At 37.2% G+C, this 15,311-nt stretch overlaps 1 protein-coding gene across 1 annotated transcript; it reads right to left on the bottom strand.

Moving 5' to 3' along the window:
- Window positions 1-1,304: 1,304 nt before the first annotated feature.
- Window positions 1,305-4,231, bottom strand: LOC145132868 (gibberellin 2-beta-dioxygenase 6-like). The gene is made up of 3 exons (XM_079067811.1): window positions 3,545-4,231; window positions 2,464-2,788; window positions 1,305-1,775 (listed from the first exon to the last, which is right to left on the bottom strand). Exons 1-3 carry the CDS (start codon window positions 4,003-4,005, stop codon window positions 1,536-1,538), a joined length of 1,026 nt encoding a protein of 341 aa, XP_078923937.1. The 5' UTR covers window positions 4,006-4,231; the 3' UTR covers window positions 1,305-1,535.
- Between the last annotated feature and the right edge of the window lie 11,080 nt (window positions 4,232-15,311).

Raw genomic sequence — 15,311 nt, 5'->3', positions numbered from 1 at the left:
AGTGAATGATGAAAATCATGATCAGGAGCATGACGACCACATCACCCACAACCAACAGTGCAATCGCTTTAATCTGCTTCTCTACATGGTCGAACCTTTGCTTCGTGTTGAGGACATCAACCCTGGAATGAAGGTAATCGCGACCCATCTCCTCCTTCATACGCTCGACCTGACCTTGTTGCTCAACTATCTTTTCACCACAGTCACAGAAGATCGTGTGCAAATCGTTCAAGTTAAGCCCGTCTGTTGAGCTTATCGAGTTATTGGAGTTTATAGTATCTGGTGATGGTGGTGGGGTAGGATCCATGGAAGACAGTGAAGGGAAAATGGAGTATTGTCGAATGGTTGTCGGCTAGTGTTTGGCCGGAAATGGTAACAATAATCTAGGGTTTTGTCCAGCAGATCCTTCAATTATATACTAGGGGACCATTGGACCCTTAGGGCCCAAGCAAGCCAACTCGTTCGTGAGTCAGTGACGTGTAATCCGAGTTGGGTGAGTAGACTCACTAACTGAGTTGGGTGATGACTAGGCAAGGAAACCGGTTGAATTGGGTCAAAATCCCAAATTAGCCGGTTAAATGTGACTTCATGCCCTTATAAAACCAAAAAAATAACATAAACCTTTTAAACCAAAATGTGTAACTTCGTGGGGCTACAGTGACATTTTCCATTTTTTTTATTGTAACGTTTATTAGTTTGTGGTTGAATATGAATATTATTATATGTTTAATGTATTGAGTTTTTTCTGTATTCTGTCACTATAACAGAAAAAATCCGTAGGATCAAGTCAAATCTAGTCATCCTAGAGCCCGTCGGAAATCTGTAAGAAATAGTTTGACTGGTTCGTCGGAATTCCGTCGGTAAAAGTCAATGGTGGTCAAATCATATCCGTCGGAAATGGTCAAAGGTGGAAACCATATCCGACGGAAGTGATCAAACCAAGTAAAACCAGATCCGTCAATAAGTTTCGGCTGGTGGTAAATTTTGATGGAAATCCGTCACAAATATAATTACCTATGACCTTTTTTGATTCGACAACTATACCAGTCGGTAAACCCATTACTGACGGATTTCGGACAGAAAATGCCGTCGGAACAACTGCTTTTTCTAGTAGTGTTTATCTGTTTATATGCAGTATGCCTCACAAGAAATGAAGGATCCTTAAGGGAGAAAACTGAGCTAGCAGAATGGATGGCAGGAAAAAATAAATTTAGGTTCACAAATGGTGTTTATATAATTAATTCTAATGGAAGAAAATGAAGCAGTATTAAATTGTATAACTCATAACTACTAATGACGCTGTATTAACTTGTACATATATTCCTTACATTATATATCATGGTATACAGAGATAATTAATTGTTATATATATGACCAAAAAAAATATTTAATCCCCCTCCCCTTCCTTTTCAGGAATGATCTTGAAGACATGATTGCAACAATTATGTGAAAGTATTCAAAGAATATTGAGCATGGAGTGCGCTTCAGGAAGTTTAGATCCATGATGCCAACACACTCTGATTGATGCATGTGTCTCAGGTAGATACAAGAAATCTTGGTAGGCCAACCTTGTGACCATAGTCTTTAACATCTTCTTGAATCTGCCTTCGGTACTCTCCAAATGTGAACCTTCTGTAAATGGAACTTTCTTTATCACAACAACCAATGAACGATTCATAAGAAGGACACAAGAAGTAGGCTATGGAGTGCCTCTCCACTTCCTGATTCACCGTTACTTTGTGTTCCACGCTTTTGTAAACGTCATTGCTCCATGCCTGCAAATTTCATATATTTTAGTGGTTAATGTCATATGCCTCATTGAATTCTTAGCTTTGAATTAAAATTATTGCACAGCTGTGTATTCCGTAAAAATATTCATATTGTACAATGTACAGTGATTATTGTATTACCAACAACTACGCTTTTTGGTTGAATAAAAAAATGCACATATTCCTCTTTCTTTCTCTCTCCAATATTATTATACCTGACATTAGTTGACTTACGTTGCATGTCAAGGGCTAAAAGAATCGACAACTCTAAAAGTTCCATGTCGATCCAAATATAATATTATTCACAGATATATTATACATGAAAAAAGTCAAAAAAAAAAATATATAGTAGAAGGAATAATACTATCATCGATGTTATAAGGATACCACCGGTATATAAATACAAATATTTTGATGAAACGAATTAAGATGCTGAAAGTTATATCTCCAGGCAATTTGCTTCTCCATTTGATTCACTATTCCTAGATAACTCTCTATTGTTCGGATGGAATTAATAATATTTATAGATAGAAAGATAGGCCTCACCAAGATAATATCTTTGCGACATATTATTATGCCCATTAGTTTGAAAAGGTTTATATGCTAGAATCTGAATAAAACTTGTTTTTATTATTGCAATATTCAAGGGCCAAAAAAAGGGGTTCACCACATGCAAAAGGTAAAAGAAATATACCTGAAAAAGGTCACCAATGTTAACAACAAGGGCATCAGGGTTGGGTTTTACTGCCACCCATTTGGAATCTTTCATTAGTTGAAGCCCACCAACATGTTCATCTTGGTGCAAAATTGTAAGAAAATCGCTGTCTGTGTGGGGTACAAGTCCAAAAACCTCCGGAGAGATGGGGCATGAAGGGTATCGGTTCAGCCTCATGAAACAGGTACTCTCGTTACAGTTGTCTTCCCACAAACTTCGTCCTCCGCCCATATTCATCACAAGCACTCGGGCTATTGACTTTGCAAGTTCTTGCATTGCACCAGCATATTCTTGCATCACTTCCCTGTGCATTAAAAATGCCAAATTCTTAGCTAACTATATATTAATTTTATTAGTTTGTAAATTCTAATCAAAATAACTAAAGGAAAAAATATATAATGATATTCCGTTGTGGCTTTGTCTCTAATGGAAACATCTTGTCAAGTGGTTTCACTTTATGTGGAAAGGAATAATATATTCTTTTATTCCATTAATTTTAGCCGCTTATAATAATAATATTACTTTTCTTTCCCAACTTCGATTCTCTCAAAAAATGTTATTCTAAAACAATTGGTTTAAATAAGTATTCGTACCATAATTCTAATTCATCATAACAACGAAAAGTTAGAAGAATATTAGTCCTTAACTTATATAAATCCAATTTAAATGAAAATTATATATTAAAACCGACAGAAGAATTATTTTTTCCCGTTTTCGGGTTATCCGATTATCTATTTCAGGAAAAATAGTATTTTATTCTTCAAATTCTTCTTTACAGGTATAAAAAAAAACCGCAAGTGGTAGTTGCTTAAACATTTTTAATTAAATCATGTTTAACCGCACCTAGTGTTCTAATTCTGATTTTTCAGTTGTATTTCCTGAGAATATACAGTGTAAAAGTTGACTTGAAACCTGAAAATCTATCTTAAATCAATCTTAAATCGTGTTATGCACAATGTTGTTAAACTTTGTTAGGTGAAAGCAGTGGGGGGAAAGAGGAAGAACGATGATGATAAAAGAAGGGATTAATAAATGAAAGACAAAGCAATGCTATTGCTACCTCAACGAGCTGAACTCTCCATAGCAAGTTTCATCAGAAATCTTCGAAAGTGGAACATGAAAAGCTTCACACCATGATAGTTGTTTTGGACACGTAGCAGTTCGGTTTCCCCACCTATACGAATTATCAAGAAGCCCGGAAGCTATTTTCTGTTCAAATGGTGCTTTAAACAACTCAACCTGTACCTTTCTCATCCTCCTAAGAAGTTCCAGGCTTATTCCATGGTTAACAATCTGAAAGAAACCCCATTCAGCGGAAGCTTTACATATTTCTGACGCACAAGAAACGCTCTCTTCCTCATTCATGCTCCACAACCCACCAAGATCCACAAGGGGAAGGCCACATTCTTCCATCTCCTGTTCGTAATTAATGCGTTGCTTTGTTTCAACTGAATCACGAGACCGTTGTAGAAGTTGAGTATAGTCATGGAGGAGAGGTGGATTATGATTGGACTCTATCATTTTCACACAAAATCTCAGGTGCACGAATGTTTTGTAAGTTTAATAAACAAAGAGGACTTATACAAGTATAGGACCAGAAAGAGGGGTTTTATAGTTATAGTTTCCGAGAAACTCCAAGAAGAAAACAACAAAAGGGTGTATGTAAAATGCTCTTCCAATAATTTATAAAGATCGGAAAAATGCAGAAGCGACAAAGAGGGAAAGCATCCTAAACGTGACAAATGTCAAACTGCTGCAGTCTTGGAATTATATTGGGCCAAAAAGGACCAAGTCTAACAGGGTTACAGAAGATCAAATATTTAGCACCGAATAATGTTAAAGAATATGTTTTCTGGTGGGAATGGGCGCATAAAGCCATAAAGGAAACTGGAATAGGTCGATAGATCCAAGCTACGACTATCAATGAAAGAAGAAAAAGGGTCTCGGTCACATGGTGAAATCTGCATAGTACGATTAAAAATGAACCAACTAAGATCCTTAAGAACATGCCAATTGACAAAGTGTGCATTGTCTTTGACTACCATGAAGTAACTTCACTAGGTGGTAATATTATTTTATTTTTTTTGAACCGTAAAAGAATTATCATTATCGACTAATAAATCATCGCCAGAACATAACCATTTTCACAAATCTTAACCATGTTCACAAATCTATAGGCTTGGTAATCTCGGTTGGTTCTAATCTTATTTTAATAGATATATAACTTTTTTTAAACAGTGGAATTAATTACAAACATACATATTACAAGGAATAAACATCACTTGAAATTTCATTATTCATATGGCATGTCACTTGAAATTTCATCAATCATATGGCATGTCAAGACAATGGGCAGATATAGACATTTTCATAAAACATGTGTTTTATTCAAAACATGAATAAAACTAACTTGCATATAAAAACGTGGCATGCTAAATTTTTAAAACTATACTATTAATCTTGCCCTTTTTAACACTCTTTCCATAAAAAGGCATGCCTTCAAATAGCAATTTTATTGATAGGAAAAACTTGCTATCATATATATTTAAGTGCTAATTAAAACACTTAGGTGTTGTTTGTTTTTCTAAAGCCAAAATGTTTATAGTCTGCAGACCACATCTACAAGCCTCTGCGACAGAAGAGGTGGACCAAATGTCTATAGTCTGCAATAAGAAAACCGTTTGTTTTTAACGTCTGCGGTCGCTAAAACAAATTGATTTTTCAAACTTAATTTAATGTCTTAAACATTAAAAATGCATTTTCAGAAAAAAAAAATTGCAGACAGTGGCCCATGTTTTTTTTTTTTTTTTTTTGGTTTAGGTTCAAATGATGTGTGAAGACCTTTAAAGACAGTGGCACATGTCTGCGCCAGAAAGACCTCGCGCAGACGTTTTTTGATCTGCGCACCTCCAAAAAAAAAACACTCTGCGAGGGCATATGTCTGCGCGACGCAGTTAAAAGTGGTTGCGCAGATCTACACAAAAAAACAAACAACCCCTTAATATCCAACATAGTCATATTGAAAAATATGTTTTGCTTTGTATTCAAAAATATTGTTACGTTTTAAATGTCAAACAAATTTTTTTTTTTAAAATATATAAGTAAAACATCAGTTTTCCATAAATATAGAATATCAAATAGTTTTAAAACCACAAAACCATAACATGTGAAATCAATGTATCAAAAACATCATAAGAAGCAGAAGTTTAAAAACATAATCATCTACGATGGGCATGTGCATGCGACAGAGTCAAGCTGGAGCATTCCCATTGTCATGAGCACAACCTGAAAAATATTTAATCCACAACTGTTGGCACATAGCTTATAGAGTTCTCCAAAATACCATATATCACATTACATATACAATGCATATATACAAGGCTCATAGTCAACACATCGGTGGCCCTATAGGCACGCATCCATTATCATAAAGGTTAAACTTCCACTCGTCATCAGCTCATAGCCAACACCTCAGTAGGCCTATAGGCACACATATATTATCCTAAAGACATGTTGAACCTCCAACTACCATCCTAGCGGGCCTAAAGGATTACAGTTAACTTCCCTTAGGATCACCACATACTAAACAACAAACTAACCAATCTAACACATAGTCGTACCCTAACAGTACTCATACAACCTACAACACTTCTTTAACATCCCAAAATCATGACCAAAATTTTTATTTTTAAATTAAGTAAAACATTGTTTTAAGGGAAAACCCAAGTCAAGAAACCATAAGTGTCAAAATATAGTCATCCAAAAATTTGAATATCACGAAAATGTGGAATCACAAAAACTATCGATGAGAGTGTATAGTTAAGCCATCGCTTTCCTAAGATCATCTGAAGTACCTGAAACACGTTTAAATCCACAACTATAAGCTCGAAGCTTAATGATTTCCCTAAAATATCACATACAGAACAACATAATAAACAACTATATATTATCAGCAACCTTGGGACTATCAGCAGTCCTATTGGCTGACAGCAGCCCTGGGGACTATCAGCGGTCCAGAAGTTATCAGCAACTAAATAAACACACATAACAACAATCAACAAATAAGACTTAACTAGTCAAGCATGCACCTTATTATGATATAGTTAATATAGTGAGAATACTCACCTCGCAAATAGCATGCTAACACAACAGCTCTTTGATAAAGGAGGCTGGTACTACGAGACACCAAAACATAGTATATGAGTACCCGCTCAATCTACACACTAAAACCCATAAGTTAACCAAAGTCAACAATGGTCAAAAAGTCAACTATCAAAGTCAGCCCTAGTTGACCCCCACGTCGTGGACACCCCTTGGCCATGTTGTGGCAACGTTGAGACAAAACAGTCGCAAAGACTGTCTAACGCCACGTCGTGCTGATCAACCCGCCACGTCGTGGGCGCTGCTCAGACCAGCTTAATACATTATGCTCTTAATCTTTCAAGCCACCCATTGGTACTTTCTAGAGGGCTTTCTTACTCCTAATACTCCATAAAAATCGTTGCTTTATAGACATTCATGTCCAATGCATGTCTTGAGCTCAAATTAGGTCAAAATGGCGAAAATGAGATTAAGATCTCATGCATGGAACTCATAACTCAATAACTTTCTAGATCTGGGACAAAAGGCTACAAAGGAACCTCAAGTACTCATAAAGTTGCTAACTTTATGAAATCCCAACACTCAAACCACCTCAAACATGGAGGAAAATGGACAAAACCTAGATTTAGCATGATTGGACACAAAAGATAGAAGCTTGAGGACTAACAAGGGTCCAAAAGCTACACAAACTGATGAAGGAGAGGTTTGCTTGCTGGAAAAATGCACCAATACACCTTTTTTTCTTCTTCAAGAGGCTAAAATCACCACAAAGAGCTCACTGTTGAGGGAGTCTTGTCCAATATGGAGCATTTGGATCATGTTCATGGAGCATTTGGAGCACTTGGAACTAAATGGAGCACTTGAGGTTCATGGAGCATGTGACAAAGGAACGGATCATCTGAGAAAGGAATGCATCGTCTAACAAAGGAACGGATCAAGTGCCAAAGGAACGGATCGTACAGAAGGAGGTTTGGAGCACCTAGAAGAGGTTTGGAGCACTTGGGAGTGATATGGAGCAACACGGGGACCTCGTTGTGCAATATGATAAAGGGATGTGCTAAGAAGGATGTTGTTGCGCCATAAGAATTCCTTCTTAAGTCATGTTGCTCCCTCTTACGCCATGAGGGGTTCCTCTTGCGCCATGAGGATCCCTCTTGTGCCATGAGGTACTCTTGTTGAGCTATGGAATATGATCTTGTGCCATGCATGGCCTTGTTGTGCCATGTATGTTCCTGTTGCTCCAAGGTGGTGTTGTTGCTTCAATCTTGATGTTCTTGTGCCACACTTGAAGCCTGTTGCGCCATCCATACACTTGTTGTGCCATCATGGTGAAAGTTGGATCATCTTGGTCCTTGATGAGCCAAGTATGCTATGAAGTCCTCTATGATGCTCAAGATCGTTTAAAGATGCTCAGAAGTTGGTATTGCTCAAGAAATACACCATGATGGTTGTTGGACCATTAGTGTTCATGATACGCCACCTATGCATCATGATGCTCCACTATGGTCAAGTTGGTCCATCATGTGTGTTGCTGATGCTCATGGGTTGTATGACGTGGAAGAATGTTCTAGAAGATGTTGCATGACGGAATATGATTGGTTGTCGCCATTTTTGGCCCTATGGGTCAATAGACTTGGCCCATTTGGGTTTTAGGTCTAATCCATCAATTATAAATAGACTCATATCTGCATCATTATGAATGTGCAGAAATTTCAAGAGAGTAATCGTTGTGAGGTTGAGAGAACCCCTTTGGAGCAGTTAGTAAGCAAGAGATATTCTTTTGTTTTGAGAGCTCAAATGAGGTGTAACCTTTATGTGTGATTGTATTTGTTCTTGGAAGTTAATAAAATCCTCTCTCTCTCTCTCTCTCGTTCGCCCATGGATGTAGGTCACCTTGACTGAACCACGTTAAATATTGTGTTCACTTGATTTACATTTTCTGAAGTTTTATTTTTGCAAGTTCACAGAAGTTCGTTTTGATATTTTTATGAAGTGATTAACTTGTTTTGTTGTCACCCAGCAAACTGGTATCAGAGTTATGGCTGAATATAGGAAAGTTAATATCGACAAATTCAATAGGCACGATTTCGAATTCTGGAAAATGCAAATCGAAGACTACCTCTACCAAAAGAATTTACATGAACCATTGTCCAAAAGTAAACCTGAAGAAATGAAGCAGGAGGATTGGGAATTGTTAGATCGGAAGACACTTGGTGTGGTGAGATTATCCTTGGCAAATAATGTAGCATACAACATTTTCAATGTGAAGACTACTCATGGTTGATCAAGACACTATCTAACGTGTATGAAAAGCCTTCAGCAGCGAACAAGGTTCACTTGATTCGATAATTGGTAAATCTGAAGATGAAAGAAGGTGACTCAGTGACTGATCATGTTAATGAATTTAATTCAATCCTATCAAGGTTGATGTCAGTTGATATTAAATTTGAAGATAAAGTCATGGCATTCCTACTATTATCATCTTTGTCTGATAGTTGGTCCGGTACAGTGACAACAGTTAGCAGCTCAGCTGGAGGTGCTAAACTGACATTCGAAGGTATTCTTAACTTAATCCTTCGTGAGGATGTACGTAGACGGAGTGCTGGAGAAGCTTCCAATAGTCTTCTAAGTACTGAAGATATGGGAAGGAGGTCCAAAAGAGGGTGTGGGGTAGTGGAAGATCGAAGTCGAGAAGGATAGGTGGACAAAACAACAGGAGGGACGTGACCTGTTGGAACTACAAAGAGAGTGGTCATGTCAAAAGTCATTGCCCAATGCTCATGGCAGATAAAGGCCAAAAGGAAATGAATACTCATTTATTTAGTTGAAAACTCAATAGAATCATGAGTCTTGGATTCTGGTGCGTCATTTCACGCTAGTCATTCCAAAGATGTGATGCATAACTTCAGACATTACCAAGGAAATGCCAGGTTGGCAGATAACAAGTGTCTGGATATCATGGGTGTCGGAGATATGGTTCTCAAGACGACTCTGGGTATGGATTGGACTTTGAAGAATATCAAGTTCATTCCAGATCTAAAGAGGATGTTGATATCAGTTGGACAACTTGATAATAAAGGTCATCATGTTACATTTGGTGATCACAAGTGGAAAGTGAAGACGGGAAACTTGATCATTGCTAAGGGTCAGAAACATGGTACACTATACATGGTGGATGTTTCTGATAATGAGGCACATGTTGTTGAATAAGTTGGGCCATCCACTCTATGCCACAAAAGATTTGTTCATATGAGTGAGGATGGAAGGAGGAAGACTGTATCCAGTGGGAGGATGACAGATTAGAAGAATGTGAAAGATGCTTCTTATCCATGTTATATTGATAGACAGAAGAAAGTCAGTTTTACGAAGATAGGAAATCCACCTAAGTTTGGGAAGTCGAGTTCAGTTCATTTTGGTGTTTACAGTCCAACTTCAGATTCTTCAGTGGGAGGATCCCAGAATCATGCAAAACCTATCTCTGGTCAAAGGATAGGCAGATGTTCAAGAAGTAGTGGGAGATCTGATAAACCTAGAAATAGTGGGAGCTCTGGTGATAATGGTTATAACGGTGGAGTTTTAAGTGCTTCAAATATCAAACCACATATTATCCAGAGGACCACAAAACAAAGTACTCCATTGAGGTATTCTCCATCAACCAATGACACGTTTATGTGTGTGAATGGTTCAAAACCAGAGGCCTTGAGGATGAACTCCCTACAGTGGGAGAAGGCTATAGATGGCAAGTTGAGCGGACTGCAGAACAGTAAGATGTTTCAAGTTAAGGATGAGATAGATGGAGGTATAACTTGCAATGGAAGACTGACGGTCAAGGGAATACAACAAGAGGGAGAGGACGATTCTCCAGTCGCGAAGATGACTACAATTACTTCTATGCTAAATGTAGTGGCCTCTGAAAATTTCCATCTAGAGCACCTAGATGTGAATACAACCGATCTCCTTTATGATAACTTGGAAGGAGACATCTTGAATGCAAAACTAGAAAGTGCTCTTACAGCTGGTAAGAAAAAGCTGGTGTTCAAGAAGAAAGAAAACTTGTATGGCATGAAGCAAACTTCTAAGCAGTGGTACTTAAAGTTTGATAACTTCATGAGGAGGAGTGGGTTTAGAAGACATGAGGTTGATCACAGTTGTTGCTTGAAGAAGTTAAGCTCCTCCTACATCATCCTCATATTAAATGTTGATGTAGTGTTGATTGTTGGTTCCAACACGCAGAATATCAATGAGCTGAAGATATGGCTGACTAAAGAGTTCAAGACAATAAACCAAGGGGATACTAAGCTGAAGAAAGTTATTAGTATGGAGAACTCAGCAGATAAATGTAATATGGTGTTTACCACTGAAAAGCTAAAGCTAGGCATGGCTTCAACTGCCCTTCCAAGATTTTGAGGATGGGGGTTGGCGTAGAGAGGGTAGAGATTCAGAGAATGATGAAGATTTTGAATGGCGTATGAAGTTGTTCAAGCTTTCAAGAAGGAGATTATTGAGGTATGAAGTCTTTTCCAACATGGAGCATTTGGATCATATCATGGAGCATTTGGAGCACTTGGAACTTAATGGAGAACTTTAGGTTCATGGAGCATGTGACAAAGGAACGGATCATCTGAGAAAGAACTGGATTGTCTGACAAAGGAACGGATCAAGTGCCAAAGGAACGAATCATACAGAAGGAGGTTTGGATCACCTGGAAGAGGTTTGGAGTACTTGGGAGTGATGTGGAGCAACAAGGGGACCTTGTTACGCCATATGATAAAGGGATGGGCCAAGAAGGATGGTGTTGCACCATAAGCATTCCTTCTTGCGCCATGTTGCTCCCTCTTGCGCCATGAGGATCCCTCTTGTTCCATGAGGTATTCCTGTTGATCCATGGAGTATGCTCTTGCGCTATGCATGGCCTTGTTGTGCCATGTATGTTCCTGTTGTGCCAAGATGGTGTTGTTTCTCCAATATTGATGTTCCTGTGCCACACTTGAAGCATGTTGTGCCATCCATACACTTGTTGCGCCATCATGGTGCAAGTTGGACCATCTTGATCCTTGATGAGCTAAGTTTGCTATGAAGTCCTCTATGATGCTCAAGATCGTTCAAGGATGCTCAAAAGTTAGTATTGCTCAATAAATACACCATGTTGTGCCACTATGATGGTTGTTGGACCATTAGTGTTTATGATGCGCCACCTGTCCATCATCATGCTCCACTATGGTCAAGGTGGTCCATCATGTGTGTTTCCGATGCTCATGGGTTGTATGACATGGAAGAATGTTCTAGAAGATGTGGCATGGCGGAATATGATTGGTTGTCCCTATTCTTGGGCCTATGGGCCAATGGGATTGGCCCATTAGGGTTTTAGGTCTGATCCCTCAAGTATAAATATACTCATATCTCCATCATTATGAATGTACAGAGATTTCAAGAGAGTAATCATTGTGGGGTTGAGGGCACTCCTTTGGAGCAGATAGTAAGCAAGAGAGATTCTTTTGTTTTAAGAGCTCATGTGAGGTGTAACCTTTGTGTGTGATTGTATTTGTTCTTGGAAGTTAATAAAATCCTCTCTCTCTCTCTCTCATTCGCATGTGGATGTAGGTCACCTTGACCGAACCACGTTAAATATTGTGTTCACTTGATTTACATTTTCTGAAGTTTTAATTCTGCAAGTTCGCCGAAGTTTGTTTTGATATTTGCCTAAGGTGCTTAAGTTGTTTTGTTGTCACCCAACATTCACAAGGTCAAAAATGTAGGCTAGGGTTTCTTCTAGGCTGAAATGGTGGTGTTGTAGGTTGAGGATGTGAAAACGCTAGCCATCGCATCCCTTAAATAAGGCCTAAAACCTAGAAAATTAGGGTTTGCACCCTAGCGGCCACCATGTTGTGACCATAACCTTATCAAGTCGTGGGGCAAAAGAATGATGAGCGTTTAATAAGGCCAAGACCTCGTCGTGGTGTATCCTCCGCCTTGTCGTGGTCATAAAAAACCCACATTTTACTTCTTTAATTGCCAAAAACATAAATGAATTGTTTAACCGTAATAGATGTTACAAGTATCCCCCATTAGAACTAGATTTTGTTGGATTAGGTGTCTAAGCTCATAACTATAATTGGTATGTACTTGACCCGATAGTAGCATGGTCCATTTGGGTTGCCTTCACGAGAACAATTTGATAGGAATGATATTTGAGAAAGAGGTTATTTGTGATTTATTAATATATTATAATTATAATATATTAATTGAGAAATCATATTATTTAATTAATATTGGTCAAGAATTAATTTGGAAATAATTTAGTGATCAAAAGAGATTAATTAAATTAAGGGGACTGATTAAGTAAATCAGTAATACATATAGTTTGGGCCAATAATCCATGATTGATTAAGTGATGGACTAAGTTTATATGATAGTCCATGAAGAGTTAGTCCAAAAGGCTTATTATATGGATTATTGGATTAAAGGCCCAAGGAAGTGGATTAGGGTTTACAAGTTGAAACCCTAGGAATTCCACACTATAAAAGTAACCCTTAACACTCTAAAATGGAACCTAAGTGATCCAAGAGTTCCAAGGAGAACCCTAGCCGATTTTTGTGGTTCAAGTCTCTCTCTCAAAGTCCTCCATTTGTTCATGGTGTTTGTGAACCATTTGAGGCATCACACTTGAGGTGTTAAGCTCTTGAAAGGCCAACAACTACAAGCTACAAATAAGAGGTATTCTTCTAACTAGTTCTATGATTCATGTACCAATTTTGTATGCTAGATAGGTTTCATGCTTTGGATAATTTTTGTTGCACGTATAACTAGAGAATACTTAGATCCAAAGCATTAGGTTTGTATGTGCACCATAGGAGTGTTATAGTACCTAAAACCCAACAGATTTTGCCATCAAAATCCTCAGCCAAAAATAGATATGGGTAGTGTTCGTGTGTCTCTGCCTCAGGCTCCCACGTCCATGTACAATACAAAAAAACACTAAACATTTTAGAGGGCACATAAAACCTATAAGGATCTATGTCATAACACTTTGAAGGCAACATACTATGAACAAAAAAACTAGATGAAACCTAATGTAATCGAAATCATGGAATTAGGGTTATATAACTTTTATTTGTTATAGCAAACAAATCAATTCAATCCCTTATAGTTGTTGGTATCAGAAAGCTTAGCACCAAAAGGATGATACCTCTAATGGCTCACACCCAAATCCTAGAAGTAGAAGACATGAGACGAGAGAGGAGAAGTGCAAAATTTCGTTCATAACCTTTCAGGAAGTGAGAACCACAAAAATAATGAGCCAAGGGGTCATATTTTTTGGGATCACAAGGATAAACCCTTATTTGAATAATTAAATATTAGATTTAATCTATTCAAGGAAGTTGTCCTTATTAGCTATAAGAAACATTCTGGAAACCCTAAAGGCTTCATGAAACTGCCCAACCCTAGGAATAATCTAGAATTGCTTCTTTTGTTCAACTATTGAACAATTGCAATTCACCCACTGCACCTTTAATTAAATCCAATTAATCTCGAAATAATTCCAGATTAATTCTGATTAACAATTAATCAATTCTTATTGATCTCACATTAATTTATTAATCATATAAATTAACAAATCAATTATATAACTATTGATCTCATATTAATTTGTTAATCATATAATAAATTAACAAATCAAATTTTTAGAATATATTAATCATATAATATATTAACAAATCATTTATTACAATTCATTAATCATATAATAAACTAATAAAATTTTCCTCTCTCTAGAAATGTTATTCTAACCAAGTTCTAGTTATGAGGGAAACCCAAAAAGGATTTTGCTTCTAATTACAAGAATATACCAATTTAGTTATAAGCTTAGACACGTTAATCCAACAGTCTCCCACTTGGATAAGTCTATAACTACAATTGCAAGTATGACCTTGAACTAAACAACAAAGTGTGCTTTCCAAAGCCACTTCTGAACTCTGATTTAAATCAAACGTTGGCCCTAAGATAAGTGATTTGTTATTCCTTCGTTCTGCAAGATATCGTATGGATATGAGACATGGATTAAAATCAATCTCATAGTCTAAGATTCTGTTTCTCGATTTCCCGATTTATGACGACTGAATTCAGAATACTAATTGAAGACGTCAATTTAGTCCAGGCTTGGCCAATCACTTCATATGTTGGCAACAAATCATCAAGGGGCCCAAAGATATCTCTTTTCCTGTTAAGGAAAAAGGAACGAATAAAATTGGACTATGGTATCATACACACTGGACATAAATAAATCCCTGCTATTTAATCACCATAACAGTTACGAATTTATTCGATGTATAATGTTTTAAGTAATCAATCTACAACCGATTTTAATTTCGATTTTTGTGTTGCACATTGTTGTATTATGTCGCACTCAAAACTTTGAAAAATTATAACTTCCTCATACGAAGTCAGATTTTGGCATTTTTTATATTGACGCGTTCCTATTGACGAGCACTTCGACTTTCGTTTACATCACTTTGGTTAAAAAGCAACCTATCTTCGGCTCACCTTTTATTTCGCACCTTATCGTATCGATTTGAACGCCAAACTTAGATAAATCGTAACTTCCTCATACAAAATCATATTTGGGCGTTCTTTATATCTATGGAATTTTCATTACGTCTGCTACAACTTTCGTTAATATTATTTAACCTAAATAATCTTTCATTTTTAATATTTATTTTATCATTTTG

This window comes from Lactuca virosa, chromosome 8 (genome assembly GCF_052849685.1).
Source record: "Lactuca virosa cultivar CGN04683 chromosome 8, Lactuca_virosa_CGN04683_v6, whole genome shotgun sequence".
NCBI lineage: Eukaryota > Viridiplantae > Streptophyta > Magnoliopsida > Asterales > Asteraceae > Lactuca > Lactuca virosa.
This window is presented reverse-complemented; position numbering and strand designations above follow the sequence as displayed.

Bases quoted from the DNA above. Each gene is read 5' to 3' on its own strand.
- LOC145132868 (XM_079067811.1), bottom strand. From the start codon at position 4,005: ATGATAGAGTCCAATCATAATCCACCTCTCCTCCATGACTATACTCAA. The intron at 2,789-3,544 runs GTAGCAATAGCA...TTTAATGCACAG, and splicing joins GGAGAGTTCAGCTCGTTGAG to GGAAGTGATGCAAGAATATG. The intron at 1,776-2,463 runs GTATATTTCTTT...TGAAATTTGCAG, and splicing joins ACATTGGTGACCTTTTTCAG to GCATGGAGCAATGACGTTTA.